The sequence below is a fragment of the Pempheris klunzingeri genome, chromosome 17 (assembly GCF_042242105.1).
Source record: "Pempheris klunzingeri isolate RE-2024b chromosome 17, fPemKlu1.hap1, whole genome shotgun sequence".
In the NCBI taxonomy this organism is placed as follows: Eukaryota; Metazoa; Chordata; class Actinopteri; order Acropomatiformes; family Pempheridae; genus Pempheris; species Pempheris klunzingeri.
The window spans coordinates 6,206,894-6,232,239 of record NC_092028.1 but is presented as its reverse complement, the minus strand read 5'-3'; the positions used below and the strand labels follow the sequence as shown (position 1 = coordinate 6,232,239).

The 25,346-nt window shown below is 39.2% G+C and overlaps 1 protein-coding gene across 1 annotated transcript; it reads left to right on the top strand.

The window, feature by feature from the left end:
* Positions 1–245: 245 nt before the first annotated feature.
* abat (4-aminobutyrate aminotransferase) lies at positions 246–24,531 on the top strand. The gene is made up of 16 exons (XM_070847587.1): positions 246–318; positions 7,667–7,814; positions 10,297–10,394; positions 10,494–10,523; positions 11,855–11,972; positions 13,829–13,878; positions 14,434–14,514; positions 14,680–14,772; positions 15,211–15,273; positions 15,376–15,439; positions 15,687–15,835; positions 16,330–16,467; positions 19,696–19,863; positions 20,530–20,676; positions 20,937–21,048; positions 22,010–24,531. Exons 2-16 carry the CDS (start codon positions 7,745–7,747, stop codon positions 22,129–22,131), a joined length of 1,503 nt encoding a protein of 500 aa, XP_070703688.1. The 5' UTR covers positions 246–318; positions 7,667–7,744; the 3' UTR covers positions 22,132–24,531.
* The last annotated feature ends 815 nt before the right edge of the window (positions 24,532–25,346 follow it).

Genomic DNA, 25,346 nt, shown 5'->3' with positions numbered 1-25,346 from the left:
TTTCCATAATAGATCCCTTTGACTGAGAATGCCCTGCTTCTTTTATGGTTTTATGTGATGTGGTATGAAGTATGAATCAGTGGGATTTGAAGTAGAAAATAAGTGTAACCATAAAACCTGTTTATGAATACAAATAAAGATTTGTTTAGATGAAGGAAAAAAAAGGAAAGAGAGAGAGAGGGAGAGCCTAAGCCCCTCCCCCAGCAGAGAGCAGGTCTGGCAGGCTGAGCGCACCGACGGGCGGAGCCTCACCGTCCATCTGTGGTCCTGTTCTGCGGGGCTCTTCGCGCAGATCCCGCTGCCGTCGCTCCAGTCTCGGTAAGTGTTCTCTAACATGCAGCTTTTCAACCTCTCCGCATCTGCAGCTCCGATCAGACCGCGCTCACGTCGCAGTGCCGCTCTCATGTCGGGCTCCTGTCGGCTGCTGTTTGTGCTGATGGACCGTAAAGGCGTCAGGATGCGCAGCAGCCTGCGTCCATGTCAGGACAGCAGCTGATGAAGCATCTGTCTGGACCGAACGTAGCCTGATAGTTTTTAGGTGTATTTGCCATAATCCATAACCTGTAGTGTGTGAGCCAGTCAGATCTAGTCAGAACCAGATTTTTCAGAGGAGCGTTAACACTTAAACAAACACCAGCATCCCTTTAGACAAGATAATAATGTTTGGATGCAAGTGAAAACCTCAGATGTGTTAATGTGAGCCCAGACAACAGGCCTCTTTCTTATTTATGTTGTATATGTTCGTTTAGTTGTCAGAGACAATACAAACCCCACAGTGACAGGTTACACAATAGCATGATTCAGATGTATTGCATGTAGGATTTCTTGCCTTGTTCATGGTCAGGTTTTGTTACTATGGTTAAAATGGTCATAACAGATCATCCTGACTAAAAGTACATTGTTGCAAGCAGCAGAGGAGCAGAAGGAAGGCGTAGACTCGGCGTAGCAGGGTCCAGACCAGTAAGGAGGACCACAAAGCAGTCAGCTCAACAGAAACCTGGATGAGCAGCTGCTGCTGTGCATCACACGCATGTTGCCACACGTTTCACACTCAGGGTAATGTGCTATTCTACACAGTATCCAAAATGGAATCACAGTGAATTCCAAAACAAAAAAACAAGTGGGGAAGTAAAACGCTCATTTCCAAACTCCTCATGGTATCCATTGCTGTTGCCCACGGACGGGTCATTTTCCTGTTGCATCAGGAACACCATAAGTTATATGATGCTCAGGGTGTCCTCCAGAAAAGTTACAAGGTGCCCGCAGAGGCCGGCGGCCTGGCTGCCAGGTGTATTTTTTTTTGACAGGGGCTCGGTGCAGACCAGTAACTGACTGATAGCACCATTAGGTAGGGGTCAGTGCTAAGATCTGACTGGAAATGTGACACTGTATTGTGTTGTCATAGATAAATAATTTTTTTCAACACACATTTACACATGAATGCTGTATTTTCAACAAAAAATAATCAAAATTATTATTATTATTATTATTATTATTAAGTAAACCTCTTACCTGAAACCTGAAAAATGTCCTGATTGGCTACTGATCCTTGCAGCCTTGGAATGCTGGGAACATTTCAAAAACAACAATATAGATAGAAATCAAAGTTTTTGCACTAATAATTGTGTCTTCTGCTTCATCACCACTGGAGTTAAAAAAAAAAGACTGTGTAGGTGAAAGCAAGCAAAAAAGTAGTGCGACCATGTTGCATCAAACTATCTTCTACTCTCTCTTTTCAGCTCACTGCTCATGAAGGAGAGGACACGAGCTAATGAAATCAATCAATCAATCAATCTTTATTTATAGAGCGCCAAATCATAACAGCATAACAGCATCATAACGTTATCTCAAGACGCTTTCCATAAAGAGCAGGTCTAGACCAAACTCTTTAATTAGAGAGAGACCCAACAATTCAGGAAATAAGTAAAAGTGAATGAAATGAAAGTGAATAATATCAAGGTAAACTTGATATTGTTGTTAAAATGAGCCAGCAAGAGCCAGTAACCTATCAGGACTTTCTTCAAGTGTAAACTTGATACATAAATAAATAATGAATAAATGATTTATTCATACTGTGTTTTTATCCACTACGTTTTGCATTGATCGTCCATTCAGGATTCCACCCAGTAACTGAGCCTTACTTCTGCTTAAAATAATGCTACTGTGGTCGATATGTGGCTGTACTTTCTGTACTAACAGTGTTAGAGAGGACAAGGTTCTTCTGTTGTTGACTCAGTGATGCCACAAACGATAGCAATCTCTTCCTCAATGTTGTCACCTCCAAAATCTGTATAAAGTTTTGGGCTTTTATCCTTCCTCCTCAACTTTAATGCTAAATGTCACAAAGAAAGTAGCTGTCTTACCGACTGTCTAGCTCGCTGCAAGCTTATGTTGTGTCACACTTCCTGTTTTCCTGTAGTTTGTTCACAGATGCTGCTGCCGGTGAACTTTACAACCAAAAAATATGTTTAATGTTTAAAAATACATTGCCTATGCCCAGTCGGGGGTCAACTTAAACCCGGCGGGCTGCCTGGCTCACAATACATTTGCTGAAACCCTGATTGTTACGTCGATCAGATGCCTGCAGTCCAAGCAGCCTGGTAGTGGAGTCTACCAGCTCCAGTGTTCGATAACCGCACACTACAGCTGAGGTTATGTAACAGTCTTTTTGCCAATGCAAATCTAGGTCACCAGAGGCCAGGGGAGCTGATCTGACCACCCCAGACCAGTTTTAAGTGAAAAGCAACCAGGTTAAATTTTATTTACATAGCACATGTCATTCCAGGAAACATGCGCATGCGTGCACACACACACACACACACACACACACACACACACACACACACACATACATGGCTGTCAGGTGCAGAGCTAGCTTTATTAAGAGCTCCAGAATCTCAGTCACTGTGTTTCTCACAGCTTTGTTGTTTTAATCCCCAACTTGTTTTAAAAATCAGTGTTTAATCCACAGTTCAGTCCTCCCGTTAGTTTTCCATGTGTTCTGTGTCTTTCTTTGCTTCATTCGTACAGCACATGTTCCGTTTCTGTAGCCTGTGTGGTGATCCTCAATATAGAGAAGCACAACACACAAAGTGCTTTTTGATCTCTACCAATATAAATTCAACTTAGACTGAATGTGCATTAAATACCATTGAACTTTGGCTTAACTTGTTATGGTCCTGAGCTCTGTACAGTTGCTAGTTTAGAGAACTAAGGGAAAAATTCAGTGGTGGCAATACCTCCCTCTGGAACACTGTTTTTACTCCCATGTCGGCGACTGCAAGTGATGTTATGTTTTTGGGTTGTCTGTCCGTCTGTTCATCTGTACGTCCATCCAATTCCTGTGAACATGATATCTTAGAAACGTTTGTCTACTTGGACTCAAAATATGAACTGATTACATTTTGGTGGTCAAATGTCAAAGGTCATTGTGACCTCACAAAATATTGGAGTAAAATGATGATTTGTGGTGACATCTTATATCCAAAAGGTCAAAGGTAAACTTCAATGTGACATCATAATGTTCTGCAAAAACACTTTTCTGGCCATTATTCAACGCCTTAACTTAGGAATCTTTCACATTTGGTCGGACACTGACGCTAATCTTGTATAGATGTTTTGTGCTGCTGTGTGAAGTATCCATATTTCAGATTTTGCAGCTTCTTTGCAGCAAATGTTCTAGTTGAGGCATTGTCTACCGTCATGGCTACAAGTTTGTGTTGTACCAAAAGTTGCTCTTTTGGCCAAATATGTGAACACATGCTGAGACTGACTTTGGTTCTTGTTTCTCTCAATGAACTTAGGCACCAATAGACACACAGCAGAACAGGAGCAACAAAGCTTAACAAAGTCAAGTCAGATCAATTTTATTATACATCCCTATATCACAAATTAAAAATGTGACTCCACTTGGATGAAGAATACTACATCTACTACGTCACTACATATGTTGTTTGAGTTTGGACAGACGTGGATGTAAACTGCAACTTGACTGGCTGGCAGAGACATACAACCACGAGGCAGTTCTGAACCACACAAGCACAAACACACAAACCTTTGTCTCTGTCTTTTCCTTTTGTGCCTGTGCTGTTGCCATGGTGATAGGTTGGAGATGTCAGCTGCATTTCAACTTGGTCCTTGACTAGGCTTTCATCGGGGAGGTGCAATGACCAAGTGTGTAAATGATAGTCTGTGACATCATATATGATGGACTGTATATGAAAAACCCCAACTAGGCAGGGGATTAAAAGAGTTAGATGTGTTGCTGTAGAGGTGTTGGTGGTGTCTCCATCAGCTCTTAGAAATGCCACCATTAACTGCTAACTGTCTTTAGAGTTAGGGTAAGTTTATCATCTCTGTGTCTTAGTCCTGATGCTGTGTGCTTTTTAACAGTTCTGTATTTGGTATAAGACAAACACTTGCCTGGGTGGCACCTTTTCATTTTTGACTGATGGGTCATTAGACTAATTCTTACAAATGACCTATGTAAATGACTATTTTCAGTGCATTCTAGCCAGAAGAGAGGCTGCAAGATTAACTGGAGTGGTAGCAAGATTTAAGCGGCATCTCTGGAATTTTTCAGTGAGTTTTCCCAAACATATTTTATATCTGTAGCTACTTTGCTTATGCATCTGCTGAGTCTGTCTGGGCAGTCTTATTTCACATGTGTGATGGGAACATTTTTTTTTCTTGTTAAGTTGAACCTTATCAAATGCCATCAGGAAGAACAGCTTGTTGTTTGATAACCATCTGGTAAGGTTCTGTTGTGACTTTGTAGTGTGTGGACAAGATGTGGATCTTCAGTTTCAGTCTGGAATCTATACATAAGTCAGAATAAACCATAGTGATTTGTAACTGCTACATAACACCACGTTATGATGTAATGATTTCATAAAACAGTTCACCTGAAATTAGATACAGCTTACCTATCTGCTAATGTCAGTTTGCAGTTTAGCTAATTAGGCAGCTCTGATACATATACCTAGAAATACCTAGAAATGTGAAAAAAAACAGTCAAGGAACCACATTGCTTTACTTTGCAAGGTTGTATCAATGATGGATTTTTTGGTCATATTTTTTTTTAATTTAAAAAAAGGAACATTTCTGACTTTCCACAAAACCCTTTTTTTTAAAAAAAAAAAAAAACGTTTGATATGAAAAAAAGCAACAACCACATCATTAGATTATTTTGTCCACTGGGGGAGCTAGGCTAGCAAACTCCTATCGTCACTGTACATCAGAACTTAAATGATGAATGTAAATAAAAGCACAAGGCCACAATGTAGATTACATTCTAATGTATGTGGTACTTTGCTAATCAATTAGCAAAATCCTTTATATGTATAGATTCTTTCTTGTGACGAGGTATCTATGGGTAGGACCATTGAAACCTCCAACTCAGCATCAGGCATTAGGCATTATTACTCTCTGCCTCCCTTTGTGTTCAGATTCCAGCTTATCCCAGTTTAAACTCGCTGTGTCCCTTCAGCCGTCTTCCACCGCATTATTATACATACCCCTCACATAACCCACCCCACCCCTCCTGAAGATGCAGTCTTGTGTAACTCACACACTCTAAACCAGTTCCATCCAGTTCACGAGTTGTTTGCAAAGAAAGTGCGTGCGTGTGTGTGCATGCGTGTGCGTGTATATGTGTGTAAAGGGTTTCCTTTGCTTCCTTCCTTTTGAAAGCAGATAGCAGGAATTTTCCTGTTCGTGCTGCCAGTATTGCATAAGAGCTCGGAAGATGAAAGGGGAGAGACAGCAGACCGCCATGTCTTTGCCTCACTTTCCCCTTGTTTCTCGTACATTCATAAATGATGACATAATATTGCCATTGCTGTCAATAAGAATGTCAATTTTCAAGAAACCCATAGTGAGTGCTTAAATTAAATAAAAATTTTTTTTACAGGTGTGTGTGTGTGTGTTGTGTGTGTGTGGAGGGGGGGTTGGATGCTGTTTGATAAGCACTTACATACTAGTATACTCTTTTATTTTTATTCTATTACATGCTAGATGGTTGAATTTCTCTCTCTAGCTCTCATTTTCTTCTATCTTTACATAACCATTGCTGTTCATCAGCTTTTCGGCCGCCTTTGTGTGTGGTCAGAACACCAGGAGCCACATGCATACAACACTGTGCAGATTCACAGCTAAAACTGTGTGTACGCACCATGACGCAAATATTCATAAGCTATTTTTTAGTTAGATTCATAAAGCTGTACATATGCCTACTTCTGTTAAATAAATCTTGGACCCTGGCTTACTGGACACATGCAAGGGCCACATTTACACTCATGTTCACTATAAATGGACATAAAACACTCTTAGATGGCACAAACAATAACACAATCAGTGAAACTGGCAAACAACCTAAACAATTATTTGGTATATGAGTTCTCACCTTATATTTCATGATGGATATAACGCCATATGACTTTATAGCTATGACACTGATTAATTTAAGTTAAACCATGCAAATATGCTCCAGGCGAGATTCCTGGCTGATTTTCTTCAATTTAAAAAACTTCTGATATTAGCTTGAAGCCTTCTTAAAGTGTGTTAGTTGCCATCATCTTTCTTTTGAAATAAATTAGCACTTGTTTCCCTCAGTTTGCTTTTTTTCTCTTTTCCCTTTCTCGGGGGAGGGAGGACATGACAGTTCACATTTGTGCTCCACTATCAGCACTCACTTGACTTGATCAGCTGCATTTTGAAGTGATATCTAACGCCACGGTGGACTAAACCATTTTGCATTGTGCTGCTTTTGCAAGGGGGGAGAGTGGCTTCAGAGAGCCTCCACAATTAATTAATTGAATCCAGCTCTCATCTGCATTTTTAGGCTTATTTTAATTTCTAATTTAAATTAAATTAATTACTAATCACTCAGAAATGAAAATAAAAAAAACCTCTTTATTCCAGGCTCCCTACATGAGGGCCCTGGGTAGTCAGTCCCACTTTTAATCCCGCTACAACGCCCCTGACAATTATCATTGATGCCCACCTCCATCTGCCTCCCCTCCTGACCAGATTCTTCTGCTCTGTCGGCTCAGAACACGGTCTGCCCATTGGGAGCAATAGCTTGGTCCGGGGCTCTGAGATGACGCCATGTTTCTGTAAAGATGTGGGCACAACCAGTGTCTGATTTCCCGTTGTTTGGCCAGCCTTAGTTCTATTTTGTGTAGTCCAGTTCTAATCTGTTTTAACCTGGCCTTTAACCGTCTCTCTTCCCTCTCCTCTGCTGTGTGATTATTGGTCTTGCTGGTGGTCGTAAGATCTAGCGGGCAGTGATTGTCAGTTCTGCTGCTCTTAATCCAAACATCAACGACTTCATTTGAAGTGCCTATGGGTGTGTTACTGACATATAAGCTGGTTGGATGCTTTTGGCAGTACTCCTTTCGAGGTCAGTAGTCAGTGTTGAAAGGGTGAGACAATGCATCAGTGTCTGAAATCAGAAAATCACTGACCGTCAACTGTTGTCCTCCTGCTAATTTTTAGAAAACAGTTTTTGAATTTTGTGTTTGTGACTTTATCAGATCAAAGAAATTTAAATGAATATGCACTCATACTTAACAGCCTATTGGCTTTCTCTTCTCTACTGCATAGATAAGCATCATTAATCCCTACTTTCCCCCCCCCACACCCCCGTCCCCCTCCCTTTTTGTAGGTGACCTGGTGAAGGTAGAGCCTGAGGGCAGTTGCTGCCTCTCTCTTGCACTTCTCCCTTTCCGTTGACAGTTTTGTCATGGCATCCTCCTTGATCAGCCGTCAGTTTGCGCTCTCCCTGCAGAAAAACTTGTGGCTCAGAGCACCAGGTAAATCCAGCACACATTCAGCCAGTATGTAGCATTTCACCAGGTAATGTCCTCTTGTATATTAACCCTGAAATGTTAGCATGCCATTATGCATCCTGTTCCTTTACTAAATGCATAAGGACTTTGTTTCACATTGCAATGTATTGTCTATTTTTGCTCATTCAGCTGTTTTGCAACTTTTAAAACACGCTTTTACTAGGCTGTTAAGACCACTTATGTTTCACTTTTTTAGTTGCTGTATTTGTCTTAAGTGTTCTGAGAACATTCTGAGAAAGCATCAGCATCAGTGAATTCAGCCAAGTCAGATTTTGAATGAAGAAATGCCTATATCTCACCGTAATATAACTCCTAGCGCTGCTGCAGCCTCACCACATAGTAAAAAGTCATTTCTGATCAATTTTCAATTAATTGTCAACACTAGATATGAAGTCATAATACTTCTGATGTTATTAGGGGTAAAAATGTTGAAACCATGTTTCAGATAATAAAAAAAAAAGAGCAGTGTCAATGTCATGAGTGTAAATGAAGTTAGTCAAACGCTGAGGGACGTCTCAAAGGTCGTCTTTCTTGTCAATCATCAATAGGCCAGTAAACCCAAACAGAATCAGTTGAACCACTTAATAGTCATTGTTGACCAGAATCTATATGGATATACAGTATATCTGTATGATTAATTTAAAGTCAGAAAACATTCTCAGTTATAAACAGCATTCTCAGCATTTTCTCAAGGTTTTTATCAAGAGTCCCAGACTAAGAAATCTGTCTTAAATGGCTAGAAATGTACAGAGTGAAGCAAATGTAGTTCGATCTTTAGGCCTAGGAGTAACCTGTGAAATGACTCCTACGGTTGCTGACATTTGGGAGAGCTCCAGTCCTCAAAAGTTATCAAAGTTATCAAAAAGTGCCAATAAAAACCGCACACCCTTGCGTTCTCTGCCTCAGGAAGCTTTCTCTCACGTGATGTATTTAGTCTTCAACTTTAAACAACTAATTGGAGCAGATGCTTTGGCAGGAAAACAAAGAAGCTGCAGCAGTTAAACCTGGATGAACCTGAAATATAAAGGTGTTGAGTCAGGCCTTGGACTTTGACTAATCAGAGCAGTTGTTACTGTTATATCAGCAAGTGTTTCCTAAACATGGTTGTTGTTCAAGATAAAGATAATGAAAATAATAAAAAGATAATGAAAATGAATCATTTATAGTCTATTATACTCTTCACTGGAAGTCTGTTTTTAAGCCACGACAAAGGCCATAACTGCAGCTTGCACCTGTTTATACAAAGCAAGCATAACAGACTTTGTAGTGGAACACCAGTACTTTCACCATCTGCATTCTCTTCAGCTAAGTATGGTCACATATTGGCAGTGATGAACACTTTGCTAGCATTAGTTATTACTTTGGCACAGTGAGAAGCGTCCTGAACAGTGCAGGGAGAGGTACTTCTCTTCTCGTTCCACTTATTGACACATTCAGGCATACAGTTTGTTTTACGGTCCCACGATGGCATGAGACATTTTTTATTGCAATATCGTAAAATATGATATGCTGTCATCCCTGATGTATTGGTTTTTATTTTATCCAATATGTTATCCTGTCCTGCTCTAAATTGAATTACCTGTACATATGTTCTACGTGTGTTCATTGTGCAACCCTGTGTTGCAAAATAACACATAAATGACCTTGATACTGAATGCAGTTTGGTAATGGACCTTCAATCAAGTCTTAAAACCTCAAAGCAGACATAACATTTTGCTATCAACCGTCTCTGGAGTAGTTGGCAGCGTAACCACTAATGTCAGCTATCACAAGCCGCCAAAAGATCAAACTCTGAGTCAAAGGTAGTCGCACCTTGTAAAAGTTAATACTGTAATAGGAGCAAAGTGTTCTTCTCTCTAAATTACAAGAAAGACTCAGTAACCCTGTGAACAGACCAAAGAAACATTACGATCCCTTTTTAAACACACCACCCCAAACATGACACTCATCCTCTCGTTACATTGCTAGGATTGCAAATAGGGAATACTTATTTTTCTTTTGTTAAGAAGCATGAAAAGCAGCTGGAGCTTGCAGATTCTCCCTTGCTTCCTAGCTGTGTAAGATCCCATCACAAATGTCGCCAATCTTGTGATGATGCGGTGTACTTGATTTGAGCATTAAATTAATTAAGTAGTTATTCATGTGTAGTTGTCCTTTTTTCTCACAAGGAAGTTGGATTTCTGGTTAAAAGACATTTTTCCGTGTTATTTATGTAGTTTTATTACCTCCTCACTCTTTACTAAAAGACAAAGGTTGTCATGGGGTTGTCATGACTGTACAAAGCTATGTGCCAGTTCTCAAATATATATCTATACATATCAGTTTATTTTGCTTTCCCTCCTGCTTTGTAGTGCAACTGCTCACCAATAAATAATAAATGAACAATAAATACAGTTCTATGTCTTCATAGAATATTTATTATTGTTTTCTATGTTTGCTCCGCTAGCATGCAGATATGTCAGCAAGGCAGCACCGAAGACCCAGGTGGAGTTTGACTACGATGGACCCTCCATGAAAACTTCAGTCCCTGGACCACGATCACAAGTAACACACACACACACACACACACAGAGAAATCAGTACAGTCTATTCCTTCCTCAGGTGTGACTGATTGATGATAAGTAACTTTTTTTCAATCTGCAGGCGCTGACGAAACAACTGGGAGACATCCAGGTGAGCTTAGATTCTGAGTGTGTTCATGTGTTTCCTGTGCAGATGATGGTGGGTCTAGTTAAACACCAATAGTATGAAAATGCTGCTCCAGTCAACTTTTTTCTACTAAATAAAATTGGAATTCATTTTTCTCTCTCCTTTGCATAATAAAGGCTTAAACAGTGCCCCTGTGTGTTTGGCCAGATGGGATCTCCAATTACGTTAACTCGGTGAACTAGTCAAATAAGCCCTGGAGCATTAATAATGCTTCACATACTGTCCACTCTTATTGTGTATGCAGTGCTTAGCCACCATCAAGCAACATACAGTAATAAAATAAAAATAAGAACATTCCATCTCTATTATGCCTACACTGCTGTTCAGATGTTTACATCCCTAAAAACAGACGCATGTGTCTACTTGAAACTTCTGCTCAGCATCAGTAATGATACAGACCATTTGAAATAAAGCTTAACTATTTGTAACAGATGGATAGAGAATTGTACTTAATTCAGTTAGTAACTTCAGTGTACCCTTCAGCCTGTTGAATGGAATGAAACCAATTGCAGGATGTGAGTAGTAAATTTTGCAAGCTTGCACTTTGGTATAAGGACTGTCAGCTTGATATATGAGCTGCTGTAACAGCAAAGTTTCCCCACTGAGGGATCAATAAATAAATAAATAAATATCTTATATATCAGCTAATGCATGCATGCAAGATGTGGAAATGTCCAAAAGCTCCAAGAGCTTTTGGACTAGAGCTACACACACACATATATATGTGTGTGTGTATATATATATATATATATATATATACATACACACATACATACATACATACATACACACACACACACATACATACATACATACATACATACATACATACATACATACATACATACATACATACATACATACATACATACATACATACATACATACATACATATATACATACACACACACACACACACACACACACATACATATATATATACACACATACATATATATATATATGGCTCCCCAGACGTGACAGGCTGTGGGCAGCGACTGCACTCAGCAGTAGTTAATTCAAAAACCTTCAGAGATATTATCTGCTCCTGAAGACTACATTTGTCATTTTACATTTCCACATGTACTGACTGAAGGAGACACCAGACAACCGTGAAGTCGTTAGAGGGCGAAGTGTATCTGAGAGAGACGAGCAGTGTTTCAGCAAAACCAAGCAAACAATGACAGACACAGAAAAAATAACCCTTTCATCTGTTTATGGGTAGCAGTCCCCAAAATGTTGGACTTAAATTCTACTGTATGCTGGCCTTAACACAGAACATGTCTCTTCCCAGAATGTTGGTGCAGTCAACTTCTTCTGTAACTACGAGGAGAGCAGGGGGAACTACTTGGTGGACGTGGACAGCAACCGCATGCTGGATATCTACACTCAGATCTCCTCCATCCCAATTGGTTAGTAGCAAAAGATCCTAAGGCAGCTAGCTGGATTGGAGGAGAGGACAATAAGCATGAAATCCTCCATCACAGTATATGTCCTTCTGTATTGCAGTGTTAATACATATTGTGATACATAACAACTGGAATCGATTTACCATAAATTAGTCCTGTTCAACTTTGCCTGTATAACCTATTACAATCAAAGATATTAGTACTGACAAATGTGATGCTTGCACACTATATATTCTGATATTGCTCAACCTAACTGGATTGGTTAGTTCTTTATGTCACCAATAAATAATCACCTTACAGGGAGAGTTTATCTGCTAACACTGAATCTGATGGGGCATAGTTTAACCTCTTCCACACTACATCTATCATCTATCATCTCAGGAACATATCTCAGGAAGTATCTTTTGTAGGTTGCTCTTTGAGTGTGTGGCAGTGTCTGGAATAAGTGCTGTTCAGTTAGTCAATTGCTCAGTGGCAAGGGTGGTCCAAAGACAAACCACTACTCCAGCTTGGCTGCAGCTCCTACAGCCTGATTAATTAAGTCAGTGGTTTCAGCTCAGGGTCTCTGGGCCTCCTTGACAGAGGAGTTTTTGTTCTATCTAGGAACTCTCACTTGATTCAGTATTTGAAAGGGCTTGACAACTGGAGATTGTAACAATTGCTTACTTTCTCAGAATGCATAGAAACAAGTAGATTTATTTTAGACAATACAAGGCCAGCATTTCATTAAATTAAATTCAGTTTTTACTCAGTTTTTAATGGTTTTTGTTCATGTTCACTATTTCTACTCTACTCTCCACTCTGACAAGGATTTCTAAAAAACACACAGATAATAACATTTCTCTACCACATTCTTTCTTTAACATGCCTGTGCTAAAGTGTGCTTGATTTTAGTCAGACTTTTCCACACAAAACTGACATTCATCAATGGATTTTAGTAAATCTGAAAGTCCTGTTAACTGCACTTATCACATCCTCTCTAAGTACTTGTGTGATACTTGCTTCAGTGCACATACATAAAGGAGATGCATATGTCTCAAATGAATGCATCAAAACCAAAGCTGAAAAGACTGAATCTGACCCTGATTTAACTATTGGGACAAGGATTTTATTTGGCTCGTAACCTTTTTTACCGAAGTGATGGTATTTTAGATGTTAATAAAGATAAGTTGGGGATCTTGGGAAAGCTTGTATTGTATGTATTGTGTATTTCCTTTTTGTCATTTTGTTATGGAAGTTGCTGGGGTTTGTGGACCACAGATTTGCCCTCCAGCATTCAAATGATCTACATGGAAAAAAGAATGAGCACAGCACCTCTCTCTCTCCCTCTCTCCCTCTCTCTCTCTCTCTCCCTTTCCCTCTTTCACTAAATCATTCTCTCACTAAAGATCCAAAGCTTTATTGTCATATGCACAGAAAATAAAATTTGCACTGTACTGCTAATGATTTAGTGTTCATGAGCCAAATCTTGATCCACTCCAAAATTAAATGGGTTCTTACTCGGCCTGCATCAAACCCTTTGATGAAGTTTCTTGAAAATCGGGCCATTACTTTCTCTTTGGTTTAATTATTATTGAAATAACTTGTTTTAGGCATGCTCAATGCTTATTTAACTTTAATTATTTGAGTTGCTTTATGACCATGATAGTTAATACCTAATTTTGGCAATTATCTTATAATATGTTGAGGTTATATATCTGAAAACCTTATTGTTTTTAATGGGATCTGCCTCACAGTGTAAAACCAGAGCCTGTTGGCAGCTACAAACAGTGCTTTTATACAGTTAATACAAATGTTCAGTCAAATGCTTTAATCTTCTTCCATCTGTTTTTCATCACGCCCTCTCTATCCTCCCTTAGGCTACAACCACCCTGCTCTCCTCAAACTGATGGCCAATCCCAACAATTTGGTAGGCCATCTCCACACACTCCAAAATATCACTGTATCATCGGTCCTGTGGTAACAGTGGAATCATTCGCTTTAACACAAATAATGCTTGATACTGAGGCTAAGAACCTTGAAATAGATTTCCAGATTCATAGCCTTGATTAATTGATTATCACATACACGCTATAGTGGTGTACACTACAGTAAAACACTGTATGAGGAGTCACTGATGTAGTATACTGTAAACACAAGTGAAACACCTTTTTTTTTTTAAAGAGAAAACATTTTTTTACTTTTTTACTTTAATCTAAGTAGTCCACAGTTATGCTTTTAGTGGATTTAGTGGATGTTATCATTGAATGAAAGTGAAACTTTTGTTACCCTATTTTAAATTAACAACTGCATCACAGTGTAGTCTTGTAGGTAAGAGCACCTTAAAGGTTGAGTCAAATTGAAATGAGTTTGCTGTATACCTTTTTATTCATAAAAGTTTAAGCTGTGCTTTGTTGTAAAAAAAAGTGTGTGTGTGTGTTGATGTGTTCCATAACTTTGTCTGTATTTGCGGTCTTTCCTTCAGAGTACACTTGTGAACCGACCTGCCCTGGGAATCCTGCCGCCTGAGAACTTTCCAGACAAGCTCACCGAAAGTCTTCTCTCAGTTAGTAACACACACAAATTTACCAGTCAGAATTCAAAACAATATTATTGAGCACCATTGTTATTGCTTTTATTATTGATATAATTAAATTCTATATAATTTAATATATATTTTATTTAAAATGCATTAAACAACGGTACTACAAGTTGTCTTCCCTCCTGTTAGGTGGCTCCCAGTGGAATGTCTCGTGTTCAGACGATGGCCTGTGGCTCCTGCTCCAATGAGAATGCTTACAAAGCAATGTTTATCTGGTACAGGGTGAGTGAATTCGGACTATGTTACCTGGTGAACGTGATCTAAAATGTATCAAAATCATGTTTCATCAATAAGAACTATGATGAGAGTAAAACCAAATGAAAAGTAACCTTTAAAAAGGAAAACTATGATAAAATGTGTAAAATATTTCATCAACAAATAAAAACTAAATGATAATGTGAAAGAACGACAAATATACAAATCAACTAATCACTGTTTTAAGGCGAAATCTTAACAGTCTCTGTGGAATCTTAATCTTAATCTTACACTTAAGCCCTTGATTTGTTATCTTTTCTTTTCTAATTTATAACAGTTATATTGAACAGTTTTGAACGTTTTGTGAAAATTTTGTTTTCAAAATAAAAAAATTGATGTAATATCTCAACAGCCAAATGTTGATGTCCATGTGGTGTCCTGACGGTGTGTTTGCTTTGCTTTTAGAACAAGGAGAGAGGCCACAACACACCATCAGATGAAGACCTCAGCACCTGCATGGTAAACCAGGTGGGTGAAAGAAATTTCACTTTTTATCATAATATAATGGGATTTCCAGCTTAATTGCACTAAATATTTGCATTTTCTTATTTCTATATCTTTTTGTCTTAGGCACCAGGGTGTCCGGAACTCAGTATTTTATCTTTCATGGGTGGTTTCCATGGAAGAACCATGGGTATGCTAAATACTTACTTAACACAACTCACTGCTGTTCTCCAGCCACTGCGGTGAGATAAAAAGTCTTATAACTCCAATCCCATGCTGCATTGCAAATATCATTTGAGCAAAGCCACTCTTTCCATAACGTTCTTGCCATGCTTCAAAAGAGCCAATATATAACACACAATGCGTAGTATTATTGTTATTAGTAGTATTGCAACTTTGTAGATTCATAGCTAACGCAATGCTTTTGTCTTGTTAAGGTTGCCTGGCAACGACACACTCCAAAGCAATCCACAAGCTGGATGTGCCATCATTTGATTGGCCGATCGCCCCATTTCCCAGACTGCAGTACCCATTGGAGGAATTTACCAGAGAGAATGCACAGGAAGAGGCTCGCTGTCTGGAGGAGGTAGGCTGTGTGTGTGTGCAGAAGGCACATGTGTATGTTCACTGTCATAAAGTACAGCTGTTACTCATGCATGCAATTAGAACTGCACTGTTGGTTCACTTTTCCCTTGAAACTTCAAAAAAGTTGAATTAAATTAAACCTCTCAATCAAAGCCATTATTTATTTACAATGTATTGTAATTAACCTGTGTACATTTACTTTCTGACTCAAATGCCTGATTTACCATGGCTGTGCTGGGAAGATAGTCCAATTATTTTTAACACTTTGAGGGCAAACATTTACTTTGTTTTTTATGATCTTTTTATTATTCATTTAGCAATAAACCTTAAACTTGAAATTGCAAAATAAAAATGTAGAAGTCCAAAATGATATGTATTCCACATGTTTAGTTTGTCAGACCAACAATTAAAAACCTAATAATCTCAGCACCATTCCAGTGATTCAGGCTCGTGCCTCATTAGTCCTCTTAATGGCCCGTGTGTATGTGTCTCCAGGTGGAGGATCTGATCGTAAAGTGGAGACAGAAGGGGAAGCCTGTGGCAGGGATTGTAATTGAGCCAATCCAGGCTGAAGGTGGAGATAACCATGCCTCACCAGACTTCTTCAGAAACCTCCGCAACATTGCACGCAAGGTAACAGATATTACAATGACAACAGATCTTTTAAGGTATCATGTTATTTTATTTGTCTTTTTGCAACACAAGGTTACACAATGAAATCTAAATTTAAGTCCCTTCATGATACACATAGAACACATGTAAGGGGTAATATACAGCAAGCCAGCCATTATTGCAAAACGAACCTAGGGTGATGAAGGACCCCGCAGGATAGTCCATTTTTTAAACTCATAGCCTAGGGAATGTAAATCTGTCAAAGCACTTGATGTGCCAACCATATACAGGGAGAGAAAGGAGCACCACAGAATCAAGTGAACTGGAGGACAATTCAATCAATAAGTTTTTAGTCTACTCTTAAATGTAGAGAGGGTGTCTGCCCCCCAAACCCAAACTGGAAGGAGATTCCACAGGAAAGGAGCCTGATAGCTGAAAGCTCTGCCTCCATCACTATTTTAGAGGACTTTAGGAACAATGAGTTCTATAAGATATGATGATGGGAGTTAAAGGGCAAAGCCTGATCAAAGATAATTCCCAGATTCCTCACAGTGGTGCTGGAGGCCAGAGTAACACCATCCAGTGTAGCTATATTGTTAGAAAATGTGTCTAAGGAGAAAATTGCTGGTCATCCAGGACTTTGTCCTTATGGCAGACTTGGAGTTTAGTCAACTGCTTGGATTCATCTGGCTTTATTGATATTGGGTATCATCTGCATAACAGTGGAAATTGGAGTGTTTCCTGATAATATTACCCAGAGGAAGCATATGACAAATAGGTAAATAGTATCGGTCCAAGCACCGAACCTTGTGGAACTCCGTGTCTAACTTTAGTGTGGACAGAGGACTCATTGTTAACATGTACAAACTGAAATCAATCTGATAAATAGGACTTAAACCAGCTTAATGCAGTTCCTTTTATGCCAATGAAGTGTTCCAGTCTCTGTAATAAGATGTGATAGTCAATGGTGCCACACCCTGGGGCCAACAAGACAAAAGGAACCCACTAGCACGACTCAGAAAGTGACAAATAAACACTTTACTAAACAAAGGCAAGGGAAAAACAGGAACAATGGCAAAAACACTAAGGCTAATCTAACATAAAGCGACTCCTTGAAGAAACAGGAGCGAACAGACAACAAAAATCAAAACGCTAAGAACATAAAAACTCGAAAACACGCTACAAAGTAAACAGAAAAACTAGACTAATAAAGTGAACAACAAAAGGAGCAAAGCAGAGCTTGAAACAAAGTAAACAACTGAAAACCAAACCTCGAGAACGGTACACTGACAATGGAATCCAAGGATAAGTGAGCGCAGAAAGGCAAGACAATGGACATGACCAACTGGCACAGGACAGAGGGAGACGCAGACAATAAATACACAAGGTAATGGGGAACAGGTGGAAACAATCAGGGAGGGGCTAGACAATCACAGACGGCAGGAAGTAACTTATCTGAAACGAGAGGGAAACAGGGTTACTACAAAATAAAACCGGAAATGACAGGGCAACATGAGACGAGACAAAAAACTGAACTTAACCAAATATAGGATCATGACAAATGGTATCAAATGCAGCACTCAGATCTAACAAGACAAGTACAGAGAGAAGTCCTCTGTCTGAAGCCATAAGGAGGTCGTTTGCAACCTTCACCAGTGCTGTCTCTGTGCCATGGTGTGCTCTAAAACCTGACTGGTGAGGGTTTAGCGAGCCTGTCTGTACCTGCAAACGTTGCAGCCTGTATATGGATGTTCATATTACTAGTGTTTGAGGTGTGGCCATCCCAAACATGTGTCCTATTCGAATGGGTGATCACTTGTCTTCCGATTGTCGGGGGACCAAGGACCAATCCTTCTGGTACCCCAGTGGAAAGGAAATTATATTTGGACCAGAGTAGTAGAGACGATCTGAATTAACTGTAAAGGTAATGATGTTTTTTTATTTTATTGCCTCCATGCTGGTGGCATTATATTTTCCGACTGTCTGTCATCCATCCATACACAAATGTCTAATAAAATAAAATGATGAAATTATGAAATTTTATATCCAAAAGGTCAAAGGCCAACCTCACTGTGACATTATAATGTTCTGCAAAAACACATTTCTGGCCATTATTTATTGCCAGATTAGTGTCAGGATCAGAATGATCCTGACACTAATCTGGGCAGACATGGGTGTAAACATCAACTTGACATCTACACTACTCACAAAAAGTTAGGGATATTTGGCTTTCAGGTGAAATTTCAAGATGAACCACCACCAATACATTTCCTGCTTCAGTTAGAATTGGTATTTTAACAGTCCTCCTCATCATGCTGTTCACATTCTGACATCATGAGACCAAGATGACACCTAACTATTGATCAGCAGCACCTCAACACTGGAGGCTTCAAACAGGTCCTCAGACAGAAGTGTCCACTGAGCTTAGAGGGTCACAGAGTGCCATCAGCAGGTTGCAACAGAGATACAGAGACTGGAAGAGTCACAGAAAGGAGAGGAGTGGACGTCCTTTGGCCACATCCCAATTTTACGTTTACCCTCGTTTACCCTCCACTGTTGTTAGATTTTCTTTCAATAAATTGTTTAAGATGAAGAAACTACCATTGCATGCTGATACTTAAATGTCCTACTTTCATGATATAATATCACTGTAGCATTCACTTTTTACATTTTCCATAAATTTCACCTGAAAGTCGAATATCCCTAACTTTTTGTGAACCCTGTACTTGGCAGAGGCCGTTATTCTAGTTTAACACTTAGAAGCCTGTTTTGCCGGTTTTGCATACTTTTGACGTAGTTTTTACACGAGAACGCACAACAAAAGTCATGCGATTTGATCACATGGGTGTGATTGTCGACCTATAAGGGTTAATGACTGTTGTTGGAGCAGTAAAGCATTCAACACTTTCCCTTACTGCCACACCGAGTTAGATAGCCACTCATCTACATCCATTCACAGCCACAGACTCTTTGTTCTTAGACATACTGCCACATGGTTTTGGCCCTTTGCCAATACTAATTTTGTAGATTTCACTTCTCATCCCTCTGCATATGTTCTACTCTGGTAATACAGTTTTGTGTTGTTTTTAAATCCTGCAAGTCTGTGTGAATCATACATAGAAAACGTGAGAAGTATCTTTGGCAGTTGATGGGTTCTTATTTCCCTTCCTTTCCTCCCACTTGCATTCATGATCTGTCTATGTGGTCACTTTCCCCATGTCTCAGTATGTTAACATTTTATCTCCCCAGCATGGCTGTGCTTTCCACGTAGATGAAGTCCAGACTGGTGGAGGGTCCACAGGAAAGTTTTGGGCCCATGAGCACTGGGGCATGGATGACCCTGCTGACATTGTGTCCTTCAGCAAGAAGCTTTTGACTGGTGGCTTCTACCACAAGGACGAATTACAGGCTGATAAGGTTTGTGATTATTTAAATTATCTATGTATTTACAATAAGATTCAGCTGCATATTAGTCATATTAGTGAGGTTTTATATGTTGTGTTTCAGATTCAACAGATGAATCTGTTGAACAGAACATATCGATGATCTTGATATTCTTGGAGTTTCTTGACTATTGGAGCTAAAAATATCATCTTTGTGCCAAGTGTACTCACTGGGTATAGGGTTAATAAAATCTGGAGGGTTTATCAAATGTGGTAGCCACAGCTATCCAGCCATTGCTGTAGGCTCTTGGATCACAAAGTTGTGGTTAAAAAGAAATTTTAATCTAATGATTGGCCCAAAAATCAGAGGACCAGAGGTCTCTAGAGACTTTCAGTCTCTATTTCAGCCCAGCACTGTGTCTGTGTCTTATGGTACACTGCTAAAAACACTAGTGTCTTTACTCAAATGTGTTGCCATGGTGACACACACACATCTTCATTATGGATGCATTTTGAACCTCAGGTTTTGACTTTGACTTACACATAAGCCTACACAATAGTGTCTTCAAAACCATGGAGCCATGGAGGCACATACAGTATGTACCAAATCCTAAACATTACAAGAGTGTTACTTGGATATGAAAAGATTGCCATTTTTACTTAAAACTGTGTTTGCTTGTGTACCTGTCTTTTTTTTCAGCCATACCGTATCTTTAACACATGGATGGGTGACCCATCAAAGAACTTGATCCTGGCTGAGGTTCTCAATGTGATTCGCAGAGAAAACCTTCTGGAGGAGGTGACCCGCTCTGGGAAAGCCTTGCTAAATGGCCTTTATGAGCTACAGGTAGTTTGTTTATGTGTGTTGGTGTGTATATGTAAAGGTTCAGTTTCTTATGTGGTCCAAAGAAAACATTGTTTATTAATTTTCCCATTTGGAACCAATGTCCTTTTGTGTTTAAGCACAAAACGATTGAAACCCTGTAATATCTCTGGGTGTATCAAACCATTGTGAGCTATGCTCTCAATCATAAACAGGCATAATATAATTTACTTGGATCATGCTTTGTGTGAATATGACTTAAATATGAATCGTCTGGTCCACAGGCTCAGTATCCCAACATATTGAGCAGAGCTCGAGGGCAGGGGACCTTCTGTGCCATTGATATCTGTGATGATGCAACACGCAACAGCATCCTGCTCAAGGCCAGAGACAAAGGTATAAAATACATCACCATTCTTTCTTTTTTTTTATATATTTGTGTGTGTGTGTGTGTGTGTGTACTTAAAATTTCACTGTGCTGCTTTAAATTACCCATGAAAACAATAGACTATATGTAGCCTAGAGAATATAGTGTGTGATCAGTTATCAATTTAAAGCCCTTTCAGTATACACTCACACACACAACTCACACAGTGTATATTTTCTATCATACACAACACTGGCCCTGTTTGCTCTCACACAGTGTTCAAGTGTGGTAAGGTCTATACATATAAGGAAGTAAAAGTCTACAGAGGCAACACTATCAACTGTTAATGCACATGTAGTAGGTGGGTAGAAAACCCATTGCCATAATGGCATGATATATGCTTATATAGGGACGTTTTCTGTTATAAATCAAACAACTAGCTGTAAACCAGTAAAATGACCAAATTTATGTGTGGCACTCCTCGTCACATTCCCAAAATGTTCTTTTTTCCCTGACACTATACTCAACTGGTCAACGGGCATCTCAAATGAGCCAATATGACACACATTCCTGCAAGCAATGGCAGCTACTACCAGTGACAGTTGCACAGCATTCCATGCAGTACGCATATAAAGTACTACTTACTCAAGTAATGTTGGCATAAAAAAAAAAGTAATCTTAGCATATCTGCTGTTTGCCTGCTGCATAATGTAAAAGCACAGACCTCTCTAACTGAACAAAGAACACAAGAACACATTTAGAGTGTTTTGTAGGGAGTGGCAGCACAATGGTACCTAGACAGCTAATTTCTGCAAACATGTAATTATTAACTAAAATAGTATTTCAACTTAACTTGAATAGAATTTTACATCATTATATTGTCTAAAAGTATTTGTGTGGCGCTGTGAAAAATTATGAATCAAATTTGGCTGACATAACTGATCGTCATTGAACCTGTCGATATTTAGTAACAGTGTTTGTCACTGACAGGTGTCCTCCTCGGAGGGTGTGGGGATCGGTCAATCCGCTTCCGTCCATCACTGGTTTTCAAGGAGTACCACGTTCACCTTTTCCTCAACCTCTTCAATGACGTCTTGGCCCAGCACAAATAAATCCTGACCCTGAAGGAACCACTACGTGATCTTGAGTTAATCCAGAATGGAGGGAGGAAAACACCAGACAGTTCATGCCATGATAAGCACAATCCACACAATAAATCACACAGCTATCTCTAATAACCTCTCTAATAACCTCTGATCCATTGCCAGTTGAACAGTGAATATACACCAATGTTTATCTCCTTAGTTAGAAATGATAGTTTTGCTGCCATAAAGATGTACCCAAAAAACACGGACAGCAGGTGCCAGTGGGTATTGAGATTTTTACGTAATGTTCACGCTTCTGTAAAATGACTCCAAACTCCAGAATCTTTCTAATCTGGATCCATATTCAAATGTAGGTTGACTTAACAGGCAGTACTCTGGATGAAGTCAGGACAGATTGTCCATCTTGTCAGCAGATCTTTCATCTTTGTTGTCACACCCTTTACACACACCCTGCCTGAGATTCAGAGGTCTGGAACCAGCTTAAAAATGTGGGTCTGTTACTTTTAACAGGTAGCACAGCATTAGATAAATGTTTATGAGCTGTCGAAGTTCCCAACCTAATGAACCTCACATAACGGCTCAGAACAAAGTCATGCGTAACAGCTTCTTTTAGTGCTTCATAGTATGCCGGCATCATCCCACTGCCTGGCTCGGCCATTGAAGTGATTACACTTAGCCTGTATGTTTGGTTTAGGAAAGCAGACAGTTGCCCTGGATACAAAATTCTGTGTATGAACACACTATGGTACGGTAGATGCCAGCCTGCATGTAATTTAATGCTGTCCATTAGAAATGTCCTTGTTATGATTCTGACTGTTGTGTTGCTCTCAATAGGAATGACCTTTCAGTTGAAATGTTGTAGCCCAGAAAAATGTGAATCTTAAATGGCCAACGAAAATGTCATAGATTTTTGAGTGTCTGCATGTCATTTTAATGTGCTAATTGAATTTTTTTTTTCTTATACTGCCACAAATTATGACAGCCATTTGTAATCTTAATTGAAAAGAAATTCACAACACATTCACTGTCCTCTTGAACAAGAGCTTCATATCAGTTGCCATATTTATTTCTGACAACTTATTTAGGTTTCACGGGTGTTCAACATCTGTAGGGTAATTCACACAGATGTTATATACCATGACCTCTACACAGACATATTCAGTACTAGCCCTGTTTGGAACTGTCTCATCCATTGAAGAACACCTCACGTCAGACGACATAAAGCACCTACATCTCACCTTTGTTTTGCTTGTCTGAGGAAATTTATAATCGTACCATCTTCTTCCCGTCATGTGTGTCATACACTAAGCCATAACGGGCTTGTTACTGCCCCCTGGGACCAGGGGGCATAAAGCACCCTGCAGTTGTAGTGGGTGTTTTTCCCCAAGAGCCACAAGGGGCAACAATGAGCCCAATCCCCACTCATAATGATGTTCGAGAAACAACACAAAGGTGAGATTTGTGCTTTATCTTTTTTTTTATTTTACAAGAGAAAAGACTTAATGAATAAAGACTAAATGGTTGGTTTAGCAAATGCATGTGTGGTTACCTGCCCCACCTCTGATAAAGAGTAGTGGCCCCTCCTTCCCTAAGCTTTTCTATAAGAACCATCCAAGACTGTCTCCCATACAGTGAATGAGACGGACCCAAAGAGGGCCAGCTTGTTACCAAACTGTAGCTAAGTTGCTGAACTTAAACTTAAAGCACAGGTCCATTGAACAGGGTGTTGTAATAATACACAAGACCATGGGTAATACAAAGTGGTAGTACAAGTCTTAAATGATTTACAGCAAATTTTATAAATACTTGTGGAATTGCCATTTTTAATAGTAAAGCTGCTCAAGCTGATGCTGTGCTGATTCCGTGGAACACTTCAGACCCTCATCAGTGTGTCTGAATGTTCCATGGAGTTCCATGGTGTTACGAATGTGTAGCAGTTCATAAAAAGTGTTACCATATTACTTTGTTTCTAATTATTAATCAACTGCAATCTAATATGAATATATAAATGAATATATTTACATCTTTTTACATTCATTTTGCAAAAATGATATCTAGTAAGCTTAATGTATGTAGAAGTATTTGTTACACATAGGCTTAATTGCCTTTATGAATCGCACTTTGTCCAAAACATACATCTTAATGAAGATTTAACAAAGTAAGTGGGATCGAACTGTAGGGTGCTGAGAGTGACAAATATGATGGTGATGATGACAACAGTGCCTGCCGTTGTCTGTCAGTGTCTGTGATGACCTTCTTTAAACACTTGGAGATTAACTATTTGCACTTGTGATCTGAGATAGATGATTATTGATGTAATTATTTTAGATGGGTCTAACTGTTGTCTACGAAACATTCTGTCTATTCGGTCCATGTACTGTGATAAATAAAAACAGTTTTGAGTAACTTAGTAGAGTTCTTATTTCTTGAGCGTTAAAAGCTCATCTTTGACACTGGGAACAGTAGTTTGACCTAAATAAATGAATAATATATAGGTTCCACTTTTCACTGATTTGATCCTGTTTAATACTCCTTAGGTGTTGGGAAGTTAGAACTGAGGAAGCCTCTTGGATGAGAGGCGCAACGTCTTCAAGTACCTTCAACAAGTCCAGTTAACTTTTTGCTCAACTCCTAAGGAATAACTATGACCTGGGTGACTGAGAATCTTCACAGACATCCTTTTTACTACAGCCATCTGGTCAGATCTTACCCTTCCCCAACACCATGACACACACACAGTGCTTATATGGCATGACATCTACAAAATTATATTATTATTTTTTTTTTTTTTTTTAACCGTATTTTTATTAGGTTTTTTTTAAGGAAAACAAGGAATACAAAAAACAAAAACAGAACTGGGCGTACAAAGGGCAGCAAAATACAATGTTAGATCACTACAGCATCACAATCCAACAAGGTTTCAAGGTTGAGGTGAGTGGACCACTGTGGGCATGTTAGAGTGTCACAAAATTATATTTTGTAAAGAAATTGGTATGCTGCAAATAAAGTTTTAACTTGAACAAACCAAAATTAATTCTGTCTTCAGTAAATATATAATATAAGTGTTTGCCAATAAGCAAGTGTAGGTAGATAAAAAGGGATTCCAGGTCCTTTCAAATTTACTACCAGTACCAGACAGGGTCAGCCTGATTTTCTCAAGTTTAACAAAATATAGCACCTCTTTAATCCATCTTGTATGGGTAGGTGGAACTGCAGATTTC

What these genes read in the sequence shown, in the direction of transcription:
- abat (XM_070847587.1), top strand. Translation starts at nt 7,745, where the DNA reads ATGGCATCCTCCTTGATCAGCCGTCAGTTTGCGCTCTCCCTGCAGAAA. An exon ending in GATCTCCTCCATCCCAATTG is followed by an intron (nt 11,973 to 13,828) that starts GTTAGTAGCAAA and finishes ATCCTCCCTTAG; the next exon opens with GCTACAACCACCCTGCTCTC. An exon ending in ACGAATTACAGGCTGATAAG is followed by an intron (nt 19,864 to 20,529) that starts GTTTGTGATTAT and finishes CTTTTTTTTCAG; the next exon opens with CCATACCGTATCTTTAACAC.